Raw genomic sequence first — 20744 nt, forward strand, 5'->3', positions numbered from 1 at the left:
TTCTTCTTTGCCCTGTATTATTGTTATTATTATTATTATTATTATTATTATTATTATTATTATTTTATATTGAAAGGTTAAGCTTGTTATATTCTATGATTTACTGGGAGCCTTCTTGGCTAGAAGTACCAAGAGGATGTACTGCCAGAAGTCTTTAGAAATAGTGTTCAGCCTGCAGCTTGCCTCAGAGAGAGGAACAAGTATAGGTTTTGTGTTAGTTTTGTTTGTGTGTGGGATGGGGTTTGGGATGGTACACCCCTAGATTCTTGCAGCTTGTATCTGCTTTTGCTCTCGTTGGAGAGGTCGCACATGGAGCTGTGCACATTGTTGCAAAGATTTTTGATTCAAAAAATGACTCTATCTTGGAAAAAAACATGGAAAAAAATAACTAATGTAAGAAAGACTGATGTGCATTTCATTAGCTGGAATGTAAAATCATCAGAAATACTTAAAAGGTGAAAATGTATTTCTTCAAGAAACTCATTTATTGTTAAAAGATCAAGTCAGGCTTAGAAAAGCTTGAGTGGGGCATGTGTTCCACTCAAATTTCAATTTAAAAACATGTGAGATAGCTATATTGATACACAAAAGAATTCAGTTCAGCGTTACCAGTTATTTCGGAACCATGTCATTGTATCAGTGCTCCTCTTCCTGTCGTCTTGGTTAATGTATATGCCCCAAATTGGGATGATGATAAATTCATAGGCAAAGTTATTTCATTAATACCAGACTTAAACTCACAACTATTTTTTGGGGGGTGATCTAAACTGTACAGTTAATCCAGTATTGGACCAATCTAATCCTAAATCTACAAAACCGTCAAAAATGGCCAAATCATTATCCCTTATTATTGAACAAATAGGAAGTGTCGACCCTTGGCGTTTTTTATTTCCACTGAGTCAATCCTTCTCCTATTTTTCCCCAATGCACCACTCATACAGTAGAATAGACTATTTCTTTATTGATCGAACCCTTCTTCCCTCTGTCACGAAAGCTGAATACTCAACTATAATTGAATCTGATCACGCTCCAGTGTCACGTGTGCTTTTAATAATTTGGAACGCTCCCCTTGGAAACTAGACAAAACCTTACTGGCTGACGCTTCTTTTTGTGAATTGATAAACAAAAAAGTTGATGACTTTTTAGAATTTAATAAAAAAGATAACATCTCCCCTTCCCTGCTTTGGGAAACACTGAAGGCTGTGATCAGAGGAGAGAACATTTCATATTCATTAAGAACCAATAAGATGCGTAGAAATGAACAAGACCAGCTTATTAAATCAATAAACGCAGTGGATGCTCAGTACGCTACGTCACCATCCCCTGAACTCTATAAAAGGAAGCTTGACCTGCAAACTCAATACAACTTATCAACAGGAAAGATGGAAAAAATTATGTTAAAATCGCGTGGATATGTATATGAGCGTGGAGAAAAAGCTGGCCGCCTTTTACCACACCAAATTAAGTGTCAATCTGCTGCCCAACAAATCCCACAAATAAGGAAAGCAAATGGTGAATTGACTATCAACCCAGGAGAAATGAATGAAACATTTACCTCATTCTACTCAAACCTGTATACGTCAGAAATGGCAAATGATAGAACTGACATGGACATTTTTTTTTTCACAAACTTCGGGCTCCTTCCATAAACATGATACATAAAACAAAGACTGAACTCCCATTACAACACTCTGAAATTATAAAAGCGATACTGGCAATGCAAAGTGGTAAGGCGCCGGGACCAGACAGCTACCCAATAGAATTTTTTTAAACTTTTTCGAAGAAACTATCCCCAATCATACTCGATATGTTCTTAGATTCTCTGTCCCGCGGGTCGTTACCAAAAACACTGACTGAGGCATCAATTATTCTCCTTCTTAAGCCAGGTAAAGATAATGCAGAATGTGGCTCGTACCGACCCATCTCCCTCCTCAACAGCGATGTTAAGATCTTGGCCAAAGCTCTTGCCCTACGCCTAGAAACCATAATAAGTGATGTGATCTCTGCTGATCAAACCGGTTTCATTTTGGGGCGACACTCATTTACCAATATCCGTCAGCTCTTAAACATTATTCACTCTTCTGCGTCCGTGGTACCAGAAGTGGTCATCTCGCTGGATGCAGAGAAAGCTTTTGACAGGATTGAATGGGAATACTATTTCACATGTTATGGTCCAACTTCATTTAATGGATTAAACTCCTATACAATTCACCCAAGACCTCTGTAGTTACAAATGGTAAACAATCACAATACTTCACATTGTCAAGGGGAACCCGTCAGGGTTGTCCAATCAGCCCACAGTTATTTGCTTTGGCCATAGAGCCCTTATCCATCACACTCAAGTCGTTAACATCAATAAGTGGAATTTTTAGAGGAGAAGAAGAGTATAAATTATCTTTATATGCTGGTGATTTATTATTATACATATCAGACCCTATTCTAAGTGTACCCCACATTACCCACGCTTTGTTAAGATTTGGAAAATGTTCTGGATATAAACTGAATTTCTGTAAAAGTGAATGCTACCTTGTTAATAACTTTGCGCTTCAAATTCAGGATAATGTACTACCGTTCAAAATGTTGAGAAATGGCTTTAAATACTTGGGCATTAACATCACAAGAGATATGCAGAACCTTTACCAAGAAAACTTTTCTTCTCTACTTGAGAAAGTAAAATTAGATCTGAAGAAATGGAAAACAATTAACTTATCCTTGGCAGGGAAAGTGAATTGCATCAAGATGAATGTGCCTCCCAAATTCCTTTACCTGTTTCAATGCCTTCCGCTCTACCTTCCTAAATCTTTCTTTAAATGTATCGACAAAGCTTTCATCTCATTTATATGGAATGGTAAGAACCCTAGGTTACGTATAGAACTTCTACAGAGGCCTAAATTACAGGCGGGGCTAGCTCTTCCTAATTTTTGCTGCTACTACTGGGCATCAAATGTTCCAAAAAATATTTTTTGGCTTCATGCTCCAGATACAGACAGGTGTCACTAGGAAACTAGATCTTGCAGTTCAACATGTCTTACAGCCCTGGTCACTTCCAGCCTTCCAGTTTCTATTTCACATTTCACAAACAATCCAATCGTCATCAATACCCTCAAGATATGGTTTCAATTTAGACGGAACTTGGGTTTTAATTACCTTCTTCACATAAGCCCTATATGCAATAACCACCTTTTCCCCCCAGCTAGATTAGATGATGCCTTTTCTCTCTGGCAAAGAAAAGGCATCGTTAAATTTAAGGATATGTACATAAACTGTGTATTTGCCAGTTTTGAGGATTTAATACACAAATTTAGCCTTCCTCGGTCCAACTTATTTCAATATTTCCAAATCCGCTACTGTCAGGAGTTCAGTTTTGTCTTCAGTTTTGCCCCCGATCACCTCTCCTCCTGTGTCCCCTGTCTTTGTCTGTGGCCACGCCCCTCACCTCCCGTGGCCACGCCCCTCACCAGTCCCAGCAGATGCAGCCACTCACCCCTGATCACCACCTGCAGGTGTACTGCATCTCCCTGATCACCTCCCCGGACTATAAGTAACCTGCCCCTGCACAACTCTGGTTGTCGGTGCATTTTTGTTTAGCCACCCGTCCGTCCTCTGTCTGCTCTCCATCCGTCTTCCGTCTGCTCCCCGTCAGCTCTCCGTCAGTCCTGTACCTGTTCCCGTTCCTCCGGCCTCTGTGTCTCCTGTGGATATCCCCGTCAAAATCATCAGTCGGTGGAGTTGCCCTCCCGGCTTGGAAGATTGTTGACGCCGTCCCTTCCGCTGGTCTGCCGGCTGCCCTGTTACCCGTGTCCCCCTGGAGCTGTCGGTCGAGTTGCCCTCCCGACTGGACGTAAAGTGGACACGCTCGGTGCCACCTTTTGGTTTGTAGTTTTTTGTTTGTTTTTTGGACAATAAAGACTGTATTTTTGGAACTTGAAAACCTTGAGTCTGTGAGCTTGCATTTGGGTCCTGGAAAAACACCCCACCACGTAACAGCCACTTCCTTAAGTGTCATGACCCCAACTTTCCAAACATCTCTTCAGGTCAGGCTTGGATGATAAGCTAGAACTCTCTTTCGATTAAAAAAGGTTAATATCAAGAATACATGACTGTATAGTTTCTCTTAAAAACATAACTCAGGCAAAGATAAGAGCGGACTGGGAAGGTGTGCTAGCGGGTGACATAGAAGAAGACACGTGGAACTGTGCTTTATAAAGAGTGAATGACAGCTCCTCTTGTGCAAAACTTAACATAATACAATTCAAAGTTCTGCATCAAGCTCATTTCTCAAGAGCAAGACTAGCTAAAATATACCCTAATTTAGATGCTGGTTGTAGCAGATGTCGTAATACTCCTGCCAACCTAACTCGCATGTTTTGGTCATGCCCTGCTCTGGCATCTTACTAGTCTATGATCTTTAAAATATTCTCTGAGGCTCTTAATATTGATCTCCAACCCAATGCAACATCAGCTATATTTGGTGTCACAGATAGACAACACTCTACAATAAGAAAAAGACATAAAAATATCATGACGTTTATGACACTCCTCGCTCGTAGAAGAATACTGTTGCATTGGAAATCAACAAATCCACAGAAGGCGTCTATGTGGTTCAGTGACCTGATGCAATTCATACAATTAGAGAAAATAAAATACTCACTTAGGGGGTCAAGGAACCAATTCTTCTCTACCTGGGATCCGGTCCTGACATACTTACTGAAACTTAAAACTATGCCTGATACCCCCTAGCAGTATTTCTTGGTCTAGACCCTAGATATAACTGTTTGTTGTTGTTGTTGTTGTTTTTTTCTTTTTTGATTTTCTCATTAATTTTATTCACCTTCTGTTGGATAAGGAATAATTTGCGCACTCTGATTTATACTTACTGGCCAATCTTATTGTTATCTGATTTTTGGGTATATTGTGCTTTTATGTTGTGCTGACTGTGTATTTACTTTGTAGTGACGCAGGCGTGTCTACATACAGATGTACAATGTATGGGTGTTTTTTTGTTTTTTTTTCTCTGTTCTTCTAGGTGGGTGTACCAGTGGGTTGGGTGGGAGGGATAGGGTTGTGGTTCGTTTGTATGTTAACAAAAAGCTGAAAAACAATGGAAATATTAATCAAAGTATATATTTACTGTATTCTGTGTCTATCAATATTTCCAAATAAAAAAAGCTATTAAAAAAAAATAAAAAAATAAAAAATAAACTGTGATTTTGATTTTCAGAGCCTGCCCAAGATATTGCTTTTTAATTTGAGTTCCTCCAAGTATATGCTACAAGCCTGTACATTACAAATTCACTCCTTTCTTGGGTCATAGTGGTAGTCAAACTCCCAGAATGTTGATATATAAGGTAAAATAATGTCAACCTTTGCTTTTAGTATTCAGTGTGACCCCTTGCGCAAATAAAAACTTTCAGTAAGTAATATGTCATGGAAATTGGCTCGGAATAATTTTGGCCATTCCACAGTGGGGTGTTGATGGGCTTCTCACATGAACTGCTTACTTCAGGTCCTTCCACAGCATTTCTATTCGATCAAGGGCAGGACTTTGACTTGGCCATTCCAAAACATTAACTTTATTCTTTTTTTGGAAACGTTACATAGTCTGCACTTAAATAGTCTGCAGGCTAAGGCTTTATCACCTTAGAGTCTAAGCCCAGACCAAGGTGCTTGCCTGTCATTGGGAGCAACCTGGAGTTCAGTGTCTTGCCCATTGACAATTTGGCATGTGGACAGGAGGACCTGTGGATTGTCAACTATTTGATTAGTGGGCAACCTGCTCTATCTTCTGAGCCACAGACCCATTTGGTAATACTGTTTTTGTGATTTGGTTTGTTATTTTGCTTTGGGACCCACTTTTTATTGAAATTCAGGCCATGGATAAATGTCCTGACATTTTTTTAATTCACTGGTATATTTCAGAATTCATTGTTACATTGATGATAGCAAGCGGTCCTGGTCCCGGGCATGCAAAACATGCCCAACTCATGATACTACCATCCCTATGTTTCACTGTTTCACAGAGGGAACAGAGTTCCTATACTTGACTGCACAGCTTTTCATTTCTCCAAACACATCTGGTTTAATTATTATTTTTAAAATTTTCATTTCAACCAAAATTTGTAATTTGTACATTTTGTAAATTTGTAAAAAATAAAATAAAAAAAATAAAAAATCTCTTTATTGATTTGTGTAAAAATGTGATGATATTGTAGGTCTTATTTATGCAAATACCCTATTGAAACTTTTTGAGGATTCAAAAACTAAGCAGCAACTGATGCAGTGCTGTTCTACATTTGTTTTGAAGGCTGGTGTAAAAGAAAGTCTATAGTATTCAAAGTTTTAATACAAACGTGTTCAAGATTCTTTTTTATGTATCGCAAGAAGTGCATGCGTTCAAGCTGCAAAGGATAAATGAGCAAATGGGACACTAAAATACATAATGCTTCAAAGATTCTTGTGCTACTTTTCTCTTATTCAGTGAAAAAAAAATATCACCATTTGAAATATATTTTTAAGTTGTTGTAGCTGACATTATTCCACTCAGCTGATTTGATACAGTTTTACTCACTAGTTTGTGGTGCTGCAGTTCGTAGTGTGGTAGTCCAAATAGCAAGTATTGTTTTGCAATTAAAACGTGGTTTCAATTTTATTGTGGCAAGATGAGTTTCTTTCATGGGAAAAGATCAGTGATGCAGATTTTCATCTTAAACAAGGCACTTTTTTTTTACAGGCTGGACAATTTAACACATTTTCAGGTGCCTCTAGGGGAGGGAGGTTACCAAAAGTGCATTCAATTTGAAATTTTTTTCGGGGAGCAGTTTTGATGGGGTGGGGGCAAACAAACTAAAACTTGCACCATTAGTGATGCTTGAGGAATGCAAGTTGTGAATAATACCATTTGGCCATTTGGTATATTATATATCCATGTTTCACAACTAGGATGTGCTGATGTACCACTGCTTAACTCAGTTTAATATTGTAGAAGTAAGCAATTAGGTACCACGTATCAGTGAGTGAGCTTCTTGTTGGTATATTACCAACACTTTTAATTTACGAAAGAAGAAACAGAACTTTATTGCACCAACCTAAAACCCAGCAGTTTCACTTGAAGTGGCCTCTGCTGCCACCAGTTTAGCATGTACTGTATTCCCCTTGGTAATTTACCATTGGTTCTGATGTCCATTTTGAAAGTGTTTTGATATGATATACAAAACGTTGTGACACTGTGTAAAATATACAACCCTGTTTTCAAAAAAGGTGGGAAGCTGTGTAAAATGTTAATAAAACCAGAATTCAATATTTTGCAAATTATGTAAACCCATATTTAACTGAAATTTGTTATCGTTTTATGTGAAATATATGCTCATTTTGAATTTAATGCTAGCAGCAAGTTTCAAAAAAGATATGTATAAGATAGGACAGGGTCAACAAAAGACTAGAAAAGTTGCACAATGCTAAAAGAAACACCTGATCTTACAACTAATTAGGTTAGCTGGTAAAAGATGAGTAACCTGATAAAGTAGAAAGAGAGGGTCACAGAGAAGCAGAGCCTCCCACCAGTGAGGATGGGGAGGGGTTCACCACCCCTTGAAAGGCTGTGTGGGAAAATACAATAATCTAAGAATTATGTTCCTTAATGTAAACTTTAATTTGGAGAGTTCATCATCTACAGCACATAATAAAACGAATCAGAGAATCCCCAAAAAAATCTCTATGCAAGAGACAAGGCCAAAAACCAATATTGGATGGCTGAGATCTTCGGGCCCTCTGGTGGCACTGCATTAAAAACAGACACAATTATGTAGTGGAAATCACGGCATGGGCTAAAAAACACTTCCGAAAACCATTTCTTTGAACAAAGCCTGTCGCTGCATCCACAAATGCAGGTTAAAACTCTACCATGATCCAGAAACACCACCACCTTCTCTGGGCCCGAGCTCATTTAAGATGGACTGAGGCTGAGTGAAAAACTGTCGGTGGTCTAAAAGAATCAAAATTTGAAATTATTTTTGGAAATTATGGACGCCGTGGCCTCTGGGCTAAAGAGAGCAACCATCCAGCTTGTTATCAGCACACAGTTCAAAACCCAGCATCTGTAATGGTATAGGGATGCATGTATTAGTGCACATGACATGGGTAGTTTGCAAGGAACCATGAATGCTTAACGATATACTGTATACAGGTTTATATGCATGTACACATATTACTTATACATATAACAGCATGGCTCCGGAGCAAAAGAGCCAGGGTGCTAAACTGGCTAGCCTGTAGTCCCGACCTGTCAACCTTTGAAAACATTTGGTGCATAATGAAATAAAAAATATGACAAAGGAGACGCCAAACTGTTGACTAGCTGAAATCCTATATCAGGCAAGAATGGAACAACATTTCCTCTTCAAAACTCCAGCAACTGCTCTCCTCAGTTCCCAAATGTTCTCAGAGAGTTGTTAAAAGAAGAGGTGAGGTTGCCAAACCCACCAACAAGCATTTATACTCAAAAAATATTGATATGAAAGTGCAGTTCCTTGTTGGTAAGGGTTGCCTGATGGCAAGGTGAAGCTGTGAAAATATTCTAAATATAGTGTACACCTAAAGTAATATTGATTTTTTTTTTTTTTAGGTGAGAAAAATATATTTTGGATCTGACCCCATCCACAATAGTTTAGCTTTTGTCCCAGTATAAGTGTTTGCTTTTCCATTCTGGGGCGGTGCCAACCCCCATCTACTGCAGGTAGACCATCGATAATTCCATCGATAATTCCCTCAACCTCACTTCAAACCAATTGAACTAGAATGACTCAGTCAATATAAACCTTTTCTGTGCAACATAGCAGAAGAATATGATATATATTGTTTAATGTTGAGTTACTCTCTTAGATTTACTCTATTTATTTATTCTTATGATCTTTTCCTTAGTTTAACATATGTTAAACGTATTTTATTGAATATATTTATTGTATTGTATGTTGTATGTTATACATGTGTGCCTGCACCGAGAAAAAAATCCTTCTCTGTGTAACATAAGAGAAATAAAAAGATTATGATTGTGATTATCATTTGTCATGTGGTCAGTAATGCGTAGATTACAGTAAATCTTACCACCAAAACAAGAGAACCATGAAGCCAAAATGACAATGCAGAAGATTTGCAGACCATTTTAATTTGAGAAATGCAAATTTTACATCTCATGTAAGATGAGGGATTTTTTTTTTGTGAAATGGTTTTATGCAAGACCAGCGTTGAATTCAAAGGTCATGGTTATTCAGCTGAATAATTAACATATTTTTCAGACAACTTAACAAACACAAAATAGTCATGTAATTGCAGCTCATAAATGCAACTTGTTAACCAACATACTGCTACACTGAGATCATTGATGAAATTACTATTTTATGCTGCTTTTACACTCTTTTTGAGTTTAAAAAACTGTATGTTATGGCATGGTGAAAGGAGGGAGGGAAATTGTGTAAGAATGCGTTATATGGAGGTTGTAATTGTTTCAACAATGTCAGGATGAACAGATGTCATCAAACCCTCCTAAGACCTAAGTTTAGCACTTGCTTTTGATGTCTTTGCAAATGAGTACAGTGAAACTTCAGCAGTCTTTTTTTCCTATTTATTACATGTAATCTAAGAGTAGCTACTATCTGAACGCTGCAGAGCCATACCATCCTCATCTTTCCCAGATAACAATGTTCATTTGTGTGTTGCTTACAGATACTGTATGTCATGCCATAATAAAAACATTAACTAATTTAAAAGAAGTATTTATGCACACAAACAGACCAATTGACGAACAACAAACAAACTAATCATTTTGATGTGCGAGCTTTAACTGATCTTCTAGGTCTGGGTTCAAGACGTAAATGATAATGTACGAATGGAACATAGCTCTTAGAAGAAGGTAGAGTCTGAAGAAAAGGCCCCCGCCAGTCTAAACTCCTCCCTCATCAAGACACAGAAGAGCCGCTGAGGCAAAGCTTTGGAGTATGGTGCTGGCCGCGGTACACATGTGCGCAAAAGAATCTCCCGGCCTGCTGGAGAGGGGAAGTCAGGGACTTTGCTGCTTCCTCCAGTTGGTTTCCGGTCAAAACCCAAGTCTTCGTCCACTGGTGCCAGGAGGGCAGCCTAAGGGTGAAGACAGGGTCAAATGTTACAAGTTGCCAATAAAAAAGAAGTTTGTATTTAGTTTGAAAAACTGAAGTCTGATGCAACAGTTATGGAGGAAATAGGCACATGTAAGCAAGTTCAAATGTGCATTCTTTATAGAAAATACATTCAAATGTTTCTTATTCAAAAAGTTACTGGAGAAACCAAACCCAAACCATCCTTAGTATTTAAACTTTGAAGGAGTACATGTCTATAGCTCCACAGCCATTGTTTCCCATTGAAGGTGTGACTCTAAAATCAGCTCACAATTAAAGGTTTTGTACTAGAATATCAGTTCAGTAAGTTTGCTGGTCATTGTGTTTTATGTATTGGCGCTTTCTTCTATTTTAATTCTGTCCATTTTCAGTTATGGAATAAAAGACATTTGGTGCTCTTATCTATAGCTTTAACCTTTTTGGGACTGAGTCTGAATATAATACACCATCTGTATAATGTTCATTTGATATTAATAAACTATGCAAAATTAATCCAATTTCCGATGGAATGATTTCTGATATAAACAATTGTTACTATGATAGAATATAATGGAATTGGATTGAATTGAATTTATTTATAAATAAAATAAACATGGAATAACTTCGGATATTTTAAAGATGAACGAGTGGTCGTGCTTTTAGATAGATATACACTTTTCAAAAAGTATGGATGCAAAGTGGCTGCCAGAGGAGGAAACACATCAAACATCTTCGGGAATGCCTCCATGCACTGGCAGGTGAAAGTATTTGTCCTGTTTATAACTTAATCCCTGACTAAAAAAAACATGTGCTCATTTAATCTCTCATACAATGCGCTATCTATGTACGGCCATCAATTAAAGCAAAACATGCAGTAGCTACATAAAGCGTTTTCTAAGCGTGAAAATACAATATGCGAAAATATAGGATGCATGACCTTTGTCACATCACATGCATTTTTTCGCAGTAGGAGCCGGTGGTAGGAGGGGTTTGGTGGCATACTCAGTGACTCCCATGTGTGACAATGAGGTTGACGTTCCTAACCATGTGTTTTTTCCGGAACCTTAACCAAAATTATTTCTTTTGTCCTAACCCTTACAAAATGGATTTTCCCTACCCCTCACCACATGGTTGAAATTAGCAATTGGTTTAGTTTTCCTACAAAGCACATGGTTGAAACTATGTAGGCTTCCACATTGCTTTGTTTTCTTCAAGCACATGACACTAATAGTAATACATCACTGTCCCAACTTTTTTGAAACTGATTGCTTGCATTAAATTCAAAATGAGCATATATTTTTCATAAAACAATACAATTTCAAAGTTTCAACATTTGATATGTTGTCTTTGGACTATTTTCAATTAAATATGATTTGCGAACCTTCGCATTATGTTTTAATCTACATTTTACACAACGTCCGTACTTTTTTGGAACATGGATTGTAAATATAGATAATGGTTGTAGAGAACCAGAGCAGTCAGAAAACGCACTGGGCTGAACATGAAAACTCTACAGAAAGAGACCCTTAAAGGGAATTTTTCCTTCCAATGGACGTCAAGTGCCTGCTCAAAGGGTTTAAATTTTGGAGTTTCGACTTATTGTATTGTCTTGACCGCACTGTGTAAACTGCCCTGACATGACTTATGCTATGATTTGGTACTATATAAATAAGAATGAATTGAACTGGCCAACACGTTCGAACCTAAAACCTTTTCACTGTGAGGTGACAATTCAAACCATTGCAACTCAGTGATGGCCGTAAATCTAATTATGCTTGGATCCATTCATATCAAGTCTCCCAGTCTTTGGGTCACATGAGATTGGGTTTTATATATATGTACATGAATTTATGCATGCCGACTTAGGGGAAATTCAAAGTGATGATTGGACCCCTATATTTTAGAGCAAGGGTCTCCAACTGTTTTTCCTCCGAGAAGCTCCTTGATGTACCAGTTAGATCATGATCTACTGGTTGGAGACCCCCGTTTTAAAGTCTATCTTGAATTTTAATGTGTGAATCATATAACAATCAACTTGCTTTTTCTCTATATATATGATTTGATACTAATCAGACAGTGGACAGTAACTTGTATATGGTGGTCATGACCAAGGTCAGAGCCATAAAAGTGTGTAATAAAGTGTGTAATAAACAAATAAAAACTGAAAATAGATTTCCTGTAATCAAGTTTCTATATCAATGATATGACATTTACATGCACAGACATACAACACAAAACTGATTGCAACAAGGGTAAAAGAATGCAGGTAAATTCACGGTGTCTACCTAAGATGAACTGCATTCTGCTGTAGCTAAGGAAACAACTGTTAAATAAGACTCCCCCAGAGGACAAAGGAAAAATGGTGGGGATTTAGTTCTATGTACTTTAAAAAAAATATATTGTATCTATCTATTGTGGAAGGTTACTCAGGAGAACCCAGGAACAAAGTAGTTAAACAGGGGCTACAGGAAATCAAACTACAGCTTTCTTTATAGTTGTGGATGAATTTGTTTGTACCCTTCCATGAAAAAAAAAAAAAAAAAGAAACCACAATTTTCTCTGAAATAATTGGAAGCTTCCATCACTGTTTAGTCCATATTTAATAAAAATCAGACTTTGCTTTTAATTTTTTAATCTACAGACATTTTTTTTTTTATAATAAAACAAATGGAAATAGCAATGACAAAATAGGACCCCTAAACTAAAATTTTGTTGCACAACATTAAGAGGCAATCACTGCAAACAAATAACTTCTGCTGCTTTCAGTGAGACTTCTACATGTGTCAAATGGTAGTTCTACCCACTCTTCCAGAGCTGCTCAAGCTGTCTCAGGTTTGAAAGGTGAAATCCAGACTGCATTTTTCAGCTCTTGCCATGGATGTTCGATAGGATTCAGATCAGGATTCATAAAAGACGACTTCAGAATAGTCTACTGTTTTGCTCTTAGCCATTATGTGGTAATTTTAGCTGTGTTTTTGGTCAATATCCTGTTGCTATGACCTATGAAACAGAGCTTTCTGACACGGGGCAGCACGATTTGCTCCAGAAGGCATTGAGTAGCATTGAGATTTAATTGGTCCCTACACAGATTCAAGGCACACTGTGGCAGATGCAGCGAAGTCGTCCTAAAAGTGATTCGAACCTCCTAGATTTTTCACAGTAGGTATGGTGCTTTTCTTGGAAAACGTTCTCTTTTCATCTGTGAATACCGAGCTGACGTGACATGCTGAAAAGCTATAGTTTTCTGTCATCTGTCAAAAGGAAGTTCTGACGGAAGCATTGTGGCTTATTCTTATGCATTTTAGCAAATTCTAGTCTTGTTTTTCTTGTTTTTCTGTGGGTACCAACAATTGTGTCAATGCCATTTTAGGATAATCTTCGTTGAAGGTGAATTACTTTAAAACGTTTTCATACTTTCTTTGCTTTACTCTATGACATACCAATGGCATGCATACATGATTAAATGGCTTTTAATTAAAAACAAATTTACTTGAGGAATGAAGCATTTTTTTCAATGAGCGATTAAGGGTACCAACAAATTCCACCATGAATGTTTATGAACACAGGGTCAAACAGACTGAAACTACCACGTATGAAATGATATTGTGCCAACCTCCATGTCACCAAAAATATCCTCAGACAAATGTAGAGAAAATGAAGATAAAGTACAAACACTTTTCTTAAGATTTGTTGGAAAGAGAAATTGCACTTTAGAAAGGACTATTAATGTTCTAAGTTGTGGTATATGTGGAATCAATTGAAGTTTTAAAGTGGAATGTGGTTGGCCATGTGTGAAAAATAGTCACAGTTGATGGACTTGTAGAGGACAACCTTGGCTGTTGTGTTTGTATACTTCAAATGAGTGGCTATGTGTGTTTTAAAGGATAGATCATTACATATTTGCATGTGCTGCAAGTTTGTCTGTATATTCAACAAACAGTGCAATCCAAAACTCTGATACAAAGCTTGTTCAACAAGTGTCTCTTTAAAGCTGCCTTAACTGGATGACATTACTGAGTCACTTCACATTGCTAAATTATCATCACATAAATTTGTTATGACTAATATTTAAGCACTGTACTTATTAGCACAAATTTGGTGTTGTGTTTTTGTGTATAGGTTGAATCTCTAATTTTGTATATAGAATATTTGGTTCTTTGAGTGCTTGAATTTATTTTACAACTGATTGCTTATTACTCACAGTGGGCTTTAGCATACAGCTTTTTCTCTGAAAAGCTGCCAGCTGCGGATAAAGTTGATAAAAATGGAGTTTATGAGCTAAAACAGGTAAACACAAGACAATACAGTAAAATATGCTAAAATCCTCTGTAGTGAAACTGTAGAGTTCAAGTGGGTTTGTCAACTTGTAGACAGTCATGTGCTCCATTGGTAATGCAAACATATTAATTAATTGTGGTTTAGGAGGTGTTGATCTCCATGAGATTGTTTAAATAATGGCCGTAAGAAACTCACTAAAGCGTCCTACACATTCTGTACAGGCCATAACTAAAATAAACAAATCCATTTAGTTCCTTGAATTGCACAAATATTTGGAGCCCATTTATATATACTTATTTGTTTCTTTCTGTGTGTGTGAATTTATTGTTGCAATATCACTGAGGCACATGTGGTGGTAGTTGGAAGGTAAATTGTTATTGCTCATTGTTACCTCGTCACTGGTGAAGTCAGCAAGCTTGATGCAAGCAGCAGAGAGGAAACACAACACAAAAACACAGTTGAGTGGGGAAAATGTACAACTAAAAAGAAAAAGGTCATATTTGCATGAAGAGGATCTCTTGTACAGTAATGCTAAGTGTCAGTAGAGTTTCCCAACAAAAGCTTTTTCAGCTGTATCAAAATCTAAGAATCTGTAATGTAACACCCTGTTTGCTATTTTTCCTGCTGTCTGTTAGAAACATAAATATTGTGATTCCATATTAATATTTATCATGCTTTTTGTGTAGCTTTTCACTTGACCATGGTGGAAAGGTCAATCTTCTAGAGACTAAGGGCCTGATTTACTAAAGGTTTGCGTGTCTAAAATCATGTGCAAACTCCACACCACCCGTGAAAAAAAACTCCAACCTGATCAACTAACGACGTGCAGTGAGGATTGCGTCTTTCAAATGTGCAATTTAACACACGTCCATTTTACATGTTTGCCTGCATGCATACTGTATGTAATATTGGGCATTTCTATTTGAACGTGCTAAACCCTAAACTAAGCTGATGTCACAGCCATAGTTTCTGAGTGTTTAAGTTCATGAGTGTTGAAAAGTTATAATAGACAAAATGGGACACTCTTGACATCACATACTGCTTGCATCGCCATTGGAAAAGAAAAAATGCCACACCTCCAAATGAATAAATACATCAATAAATACAATAAAATTATATATGGTTTGTTTGGTTTGTTCACATATTATGGGCAGTGGGACAACCAAGTTTAATACATCACCAATTTTGCTATGAACTGTGGGTAATTCTCTTAGGCTAAGTCTGCAGAAATGCAGATTTACAGAAAGGGTGCTTAAGGGGCTCAAAATGGCTGCCAGAGAGCCCTCATGGACGCCTCAAAGTCTGTGACTCCGTGAGGGTGGACATTAGGATTGGGCACCTGAACCCCAAGTTGCTCCTGACAGAAGGCAAGTACCTTGCATGGCAGCTTTGCCGCCATTGGAGCATGAATGGGCGAATGGGTGTATAGTGCTTTGAGACCGCTAAGGTGATAAAGCGCTATATAAGTGCTGACCATTTACATTTACAGACAGCAGATTTGAGATTTAAGATGATTTATGTATCACAAACAAATGACCATTTCCCAGCATACCATCATGTTTTATAACTTTTGAGAATGAAGCAACCAAATTCAATAGTGATGGGATGAAAAACATGCGGTTTTGGAACATTTCAAAGAAAAACAAATAATCACTCATAACCGTAGGTGCACAGGTGTAAATGTGGTGTGTGTGTATATATATACCGTACTTTCCGGACTATAAGCCGCTACTTTTTTCCCACGCTTTGAACCTCGCGGCTTAAACAATGATGCGGCTAATTTATGGATTCAACGGGTTTCGAAAGGCTGGACTGCTGCGTGTTGAAGAGGGCAGCATGAGCTCAGCGGGGAATTTGCCTCCGGATGAAAGTAACGAGAGCGACAATGAAAACGATCCAACATCGGATGAAGCAATTCTGAGGCTATTCAACTCCGACACCGAAGGAGATGACTTCAGTGGTTTCAGTGCACAGGAGGAGGAAGATAGTGACCAATTACTTTCTTGGTAGGCTACTGTTTACCACTATTTTTTATTTTTGTTACAAGCCGTGTTTCGTTAAAGCCTATTTATTTTTGTTACAAGCCGTGTTTCGTTAAAGCCTGTGTAAAGTTCATTTGTTTCAATGTACCGGTAGGCACCTGCGGCTTATAGACATGTGCGGTTTATAGACATGTGCGGCTAAAATAATTATTTTTTAAAAATTCAGTGGGTGTGGCTTATATTCAGGTGCGCTCAATAGTCCGGAAAGTACGGTGTATATATATATATATATATATATATGTGTATATGCACCTATCACAGTCACTGAGACACTTGAAATTGAATGGGCTGATCAAGTTGAAAATTGGAACAACCTGGTTGCACTGTTGTCACGTTGTGAGTACAGACTTCCAAGTTCTCTATGGAGATGACCTCCACTGCCTAAAGACTTAAGATCCTATCCAAGATAGGGCACCACTATAGATTTTGTAAAACAATGCGATTGTTTTTATTTGTTGTCAGTAGAAAATGTGTAGATTTATTGGCTCACAGAATATTGAGGTGATACCAGCCTACACATTTCCACTTGAGTTTAACAGTGATGTTTATCCTTGGTAAGCAGTGTCAATGGAGCCAGAAGAAAAAGAGAGCAAGATTTAGATTGCTTACCCTTTGTGCATTGATAAAAAGTCTGTGGATGATGCTGCCGACCAGCCCGTGGCCAGCTCCGCTCACCACCACTTCTGGTTCTTCCAGCAGGGAGGTCACAAACCTGGAGCAAACAATAAGAGCCATGTTTAAAAAAAATGGCCACCGATCAACCACAACATTAAAACCACAGACAGGTGAAGCATGGAGTGTAATACGACATTGAATAAACACTAACTTCATACAAACTATAGGAATTGATTTAATTCATCTGTCATTTTGGAGACTTTTAAATTGTAAAATTGAACTGTACTGGGTTTTACCGAGAGGTGTTCCAAATGTTGTGTACCTTCCATTTAAATGTATTGGCTTGCCATAATATTAGGGAACCTCGATGTGGGCTTCATTCTTACGTGCTACTTTAAGTGAAAGGGGATATTTGGTGTAGACCTACAAAACCTTGGCACAGCACATGTGATGGTGTCAAACACATTATGAAGGTAAAAAGTTTCACCAGTTAACTTTTGTCAAAGCACACCTAATAACTGAAAAACATTTCAGGTGATGACCTCATGAAGCTGGTTAAAATACTGCCAGTAATAGAGAGCAAAGCTGTAATGAAGGCCAACAGTGGGTATTATGAGTAATCAAACATATGAAACATACTGTATTTTGCTTTGTTAACACATTTTTTCTTATTACATAATTTAATTTCTGTTATTTTACAGTTGCAATGTATTCAGTATTGTTATACCCCGTAGGAAACGGCAAAATTGAAGAAAACCCCCTAAATGACTGAAAATGTCTCTTCCCTCAAACACGCCTTTTCGGCCCAACTGTAACTATTTATTAAAAATTAAATATGTCTATTTTATTAACTATAATACTGCTCCAATAAAACTGCGTGGAACTTACCTCTCCAGCTCATCTGTGGCCTCTCCCTTCTCGTCTTCACTAATAGAAAACTTGGTCTTGAGAGACCGAGCTTGGGTGATGACTGTCTCTATGGCCATCAGCTGGTTAATGAAATCCTACACATAAAAAAGGTCCCACGTGCATTATATCAGAACAGAGGCGAGAAGAACTTCATATGAAATATGTTTTTGCTGTGTCTCATTTTGCATACTTGCATAAGTACACTTACATGTTAGTACACTAGTGTAGTGCGTACATGTCGACAGGGTAGTGTTGTGTCAAAAAGCACACTTCCTAAAAATGTGTCTGTGTGTCCCTTGATTAATGCACACAATAAACATACTGATGTCTTCTATTCTACAGTAGTATAGTGATACTTGGTAAAAGATGAACATTTGGTGTGCATGTCTACAACTTCTAACTGCAGATTCCTCGACCACTGCCGTTAGAAAATAGGTCAGTGGTCCCTCCCTTTTTGCCATGTAGCCATGATGGTGATCATTAAGAGTGAAAAGCGTCCAGTGTTCCATACCCAATGTGTAGATTGGTATATTTCCATACTTGACAATGAGAATGCGCTTATGGAGTAAATAGCAAGTGTAAGTTTGCAAGTATGTGATTTGAAACACAGCCTTTTACTCCAACACATTAACAAGTACAGCACAGTTAGTACAGATCTTAGATCCTTATTAGATTTTGGATATGAAATATTGTACAATGTTTTGAAAATCAGTAGGGTAAAAAAAAAGTCTGAGAACACATTGTAAAACTGTTCATTTTCAATTAAACCTGGAAATAATCAGAAAATGTCATAAGTAAAATTGTTATTCTAAGCAATACAATTTTGGTGACTAAGGGTTTCTATAGGGGCTGTGCATAGCACTCTAAAATACTTTATGCCTGGACCATTTGTACCTAAAACTCAACGAGGCAAACCAAAAGTCATTGTGAGATCAGTCTCAAAATCAATGAATGCACAGATGTATGTAATTATGTATTATGGGATTTGCACAGAAACGACTCCTTCCAAAAAAAATATGTTTCAATGCAAACAACAATATTTATCGTTGTGTATCAATGTAAAAAAAAAAAAAAAAAAAAAATAAGGTTCACAAATGTATTTCTGAGGTACACAATAATATGAATTGTTTTAAATCTATGTAATCCATGAACACGGGTATCTAAATGTGTTTGCAATTTTTGTCAAAAGCATATTTGGATTTTCTAACATTTATATACAAACTATTGAGGCTGCATGCAAACTAAATGAGGCTGCATTTACGATCAACTTCTCATTTGTGAACTGCATTTACGTGAAGGATTTTTTTTTTTTTAGACTCCACTGACATGGTTTGATTCACAAATGCATTTTTTTTTTCAACAGGAAATTATGTGCAACCATTTCGACATCTTCCTTTCTTAGCTGACCACGAGCATAGATTTGAGGGTACAACGTGATCACATTGCATTGCATGTGCACAGTCTGCAATTATGACCAGGAAAGGTTTCTGCACAATCCGAGTCAGCAGTGGATGTGACCCTGTGTCTGCAGAGAAAGAGTAGTGTGAGCAGCACGTTTAGCAAAGCAGCAGCAGTGTTCCGTCAGTTTGTCTACACAGAATTCATTCAGGTGCACTGTTGAGTGTAAGTCATACTGAATATGTTTATGATAAAAAATTGCAAATTCTTATATTAATACAAATATATAATGGCTATATGTGGATTTTTATTATGTATATTTAAAACAGTATCATTAGAAATACATTTGTGAACCCAATTCATGTGTTTTTTTAACATTTACATACAATACCAAATATTTTGTGTGTATTGAAGAATATTTTTCCCAAAAATATTTTTCAACTGTCGACTGAGATTTCTCTGGAATCTCAATGTTTTAATGATATTATGCACCGTAGATAATGAAATCATCAATTGTTGCACTATTTTCCTCATGCAGTCTGTGATGAACCCTACCACATCTTCACTGCTGAGAGACTCTGCCGCGCTGGGAGTCTATTTTTATACCCAATTATGTGACTGACCTGTTGCCAGTTAACCAATTAGTTGTGAGAACAGGCGATTGATTGGTCTCTTCTTTTTTTGCAGGAACATTCCAGAGCCCTGGACACCCCTGCTGAGACAGGCGGGCATGCAGGCCGGCGGCACCCATTTGTTTTGGAGAAGAAATTTTAGTGTTGGTGAAACTGAACTGTGGAGTTGAGCAAGTTAGAAGAACGCACAGTATTTTGTATTTCAGTTGTGGGTCTGTACAGAATATCAAATAAAGGAATATTCTGAAGCTGTGTCTGTGCTGGAAAAGAACCAATGGGAGAGGAACTGTGTTTATGCACAAAAATACTAAAACGCTACTGAGTTAAACATACAGGCTGTAGGCTAGCTTACAAGCTCAATTCAGGTATTGTATTCGGTAACAAATGTTGAAAAAATATTGTGATAACATCCTTTTGAAGGTTAAAAAAAAAAAAAAAAAAAAAAAAAAAAAAAAATCATACTTATTTGTAGAGAGATCACATACAGCACACTCATTATGAATAACCAAGAAAGAAAATATAAAGATTGAAGACACAGAGGTCTTCTATCTTGATGTTTCCCTTTATTTATGTGTATTTGAATAGTACTGGTTTGGAAAATACACTGGAGACCAGGCAGCCCAAGACCAAAGCCTTCTTAAAAGTTCAGGTTGTAGGTCATTACGTTCCTATTAATTGATTGTCTTCGTATGCCAATTACTTGAAATACACATTCAATAAAAAGTATTCAGAAAAACTATGAACAA

General features: G+C 37.4%; 1 protein-coding gene across 6 annotated transcripts in view; it reads right to left on the minus strand.

Annotated features, from left to right (window-relative positions):
- Positions 1 to 7624: 7624 nt before the first annotated feature.
- rab3gap1 (RAB3 GTPase activating protein subunit 1) overlaps positions 7625 to 20744 on the minus strand; it is a 52253-nt gene continuing 39133 nt past the window's right edge. For 4 of the 6 annotated variants that reach the window (XM_069156274.1, XM_069156273.1, XM_069156271.1 and 1 more), the window contains 4 exons: positions 17948 to 18063; positions 17054 to 17156; positions 14794 to 14817; positions 7625 to 10128 (listed from right to left, as the gene is read on the minus strand). In XM_069156274.1, coding sequence (XP_069012375.1) covers positions 9895 to 10128; positions 14794 to 14817; positions 17054 to 17156; positions 17948 to 18063 — 477 coding nt within the window. In that variant the 3' untranslated portion in view covers positions 7625 to 9894. The remainder of the gene's footprint in view (positions 10129 to 14793; positions 14818 to 17053; positions 17157 to 17947; positions 18064 to 20744) is intronic. The other 2 variants (XM_069156275.1, XM_069156272.1) reach the window with 1 other exon arrangement.

This window comes from Embiotoca jacksoni, unplaced genomic scaffold (assembly GCF_022577435.1).
Source record: "Embiotoca jacksoni isolate LCO1_2020_lvr unplaced genomic scaffold, fEmbJac1.0.p SCAF_20, whole genome shotgun sequence".
Taxonomy (NCBI): Eukaryota; Metazoa; Chordata; class Actinopteri; family Embiotocidae; genus Embiotoca; species Embiotoca jacksoni.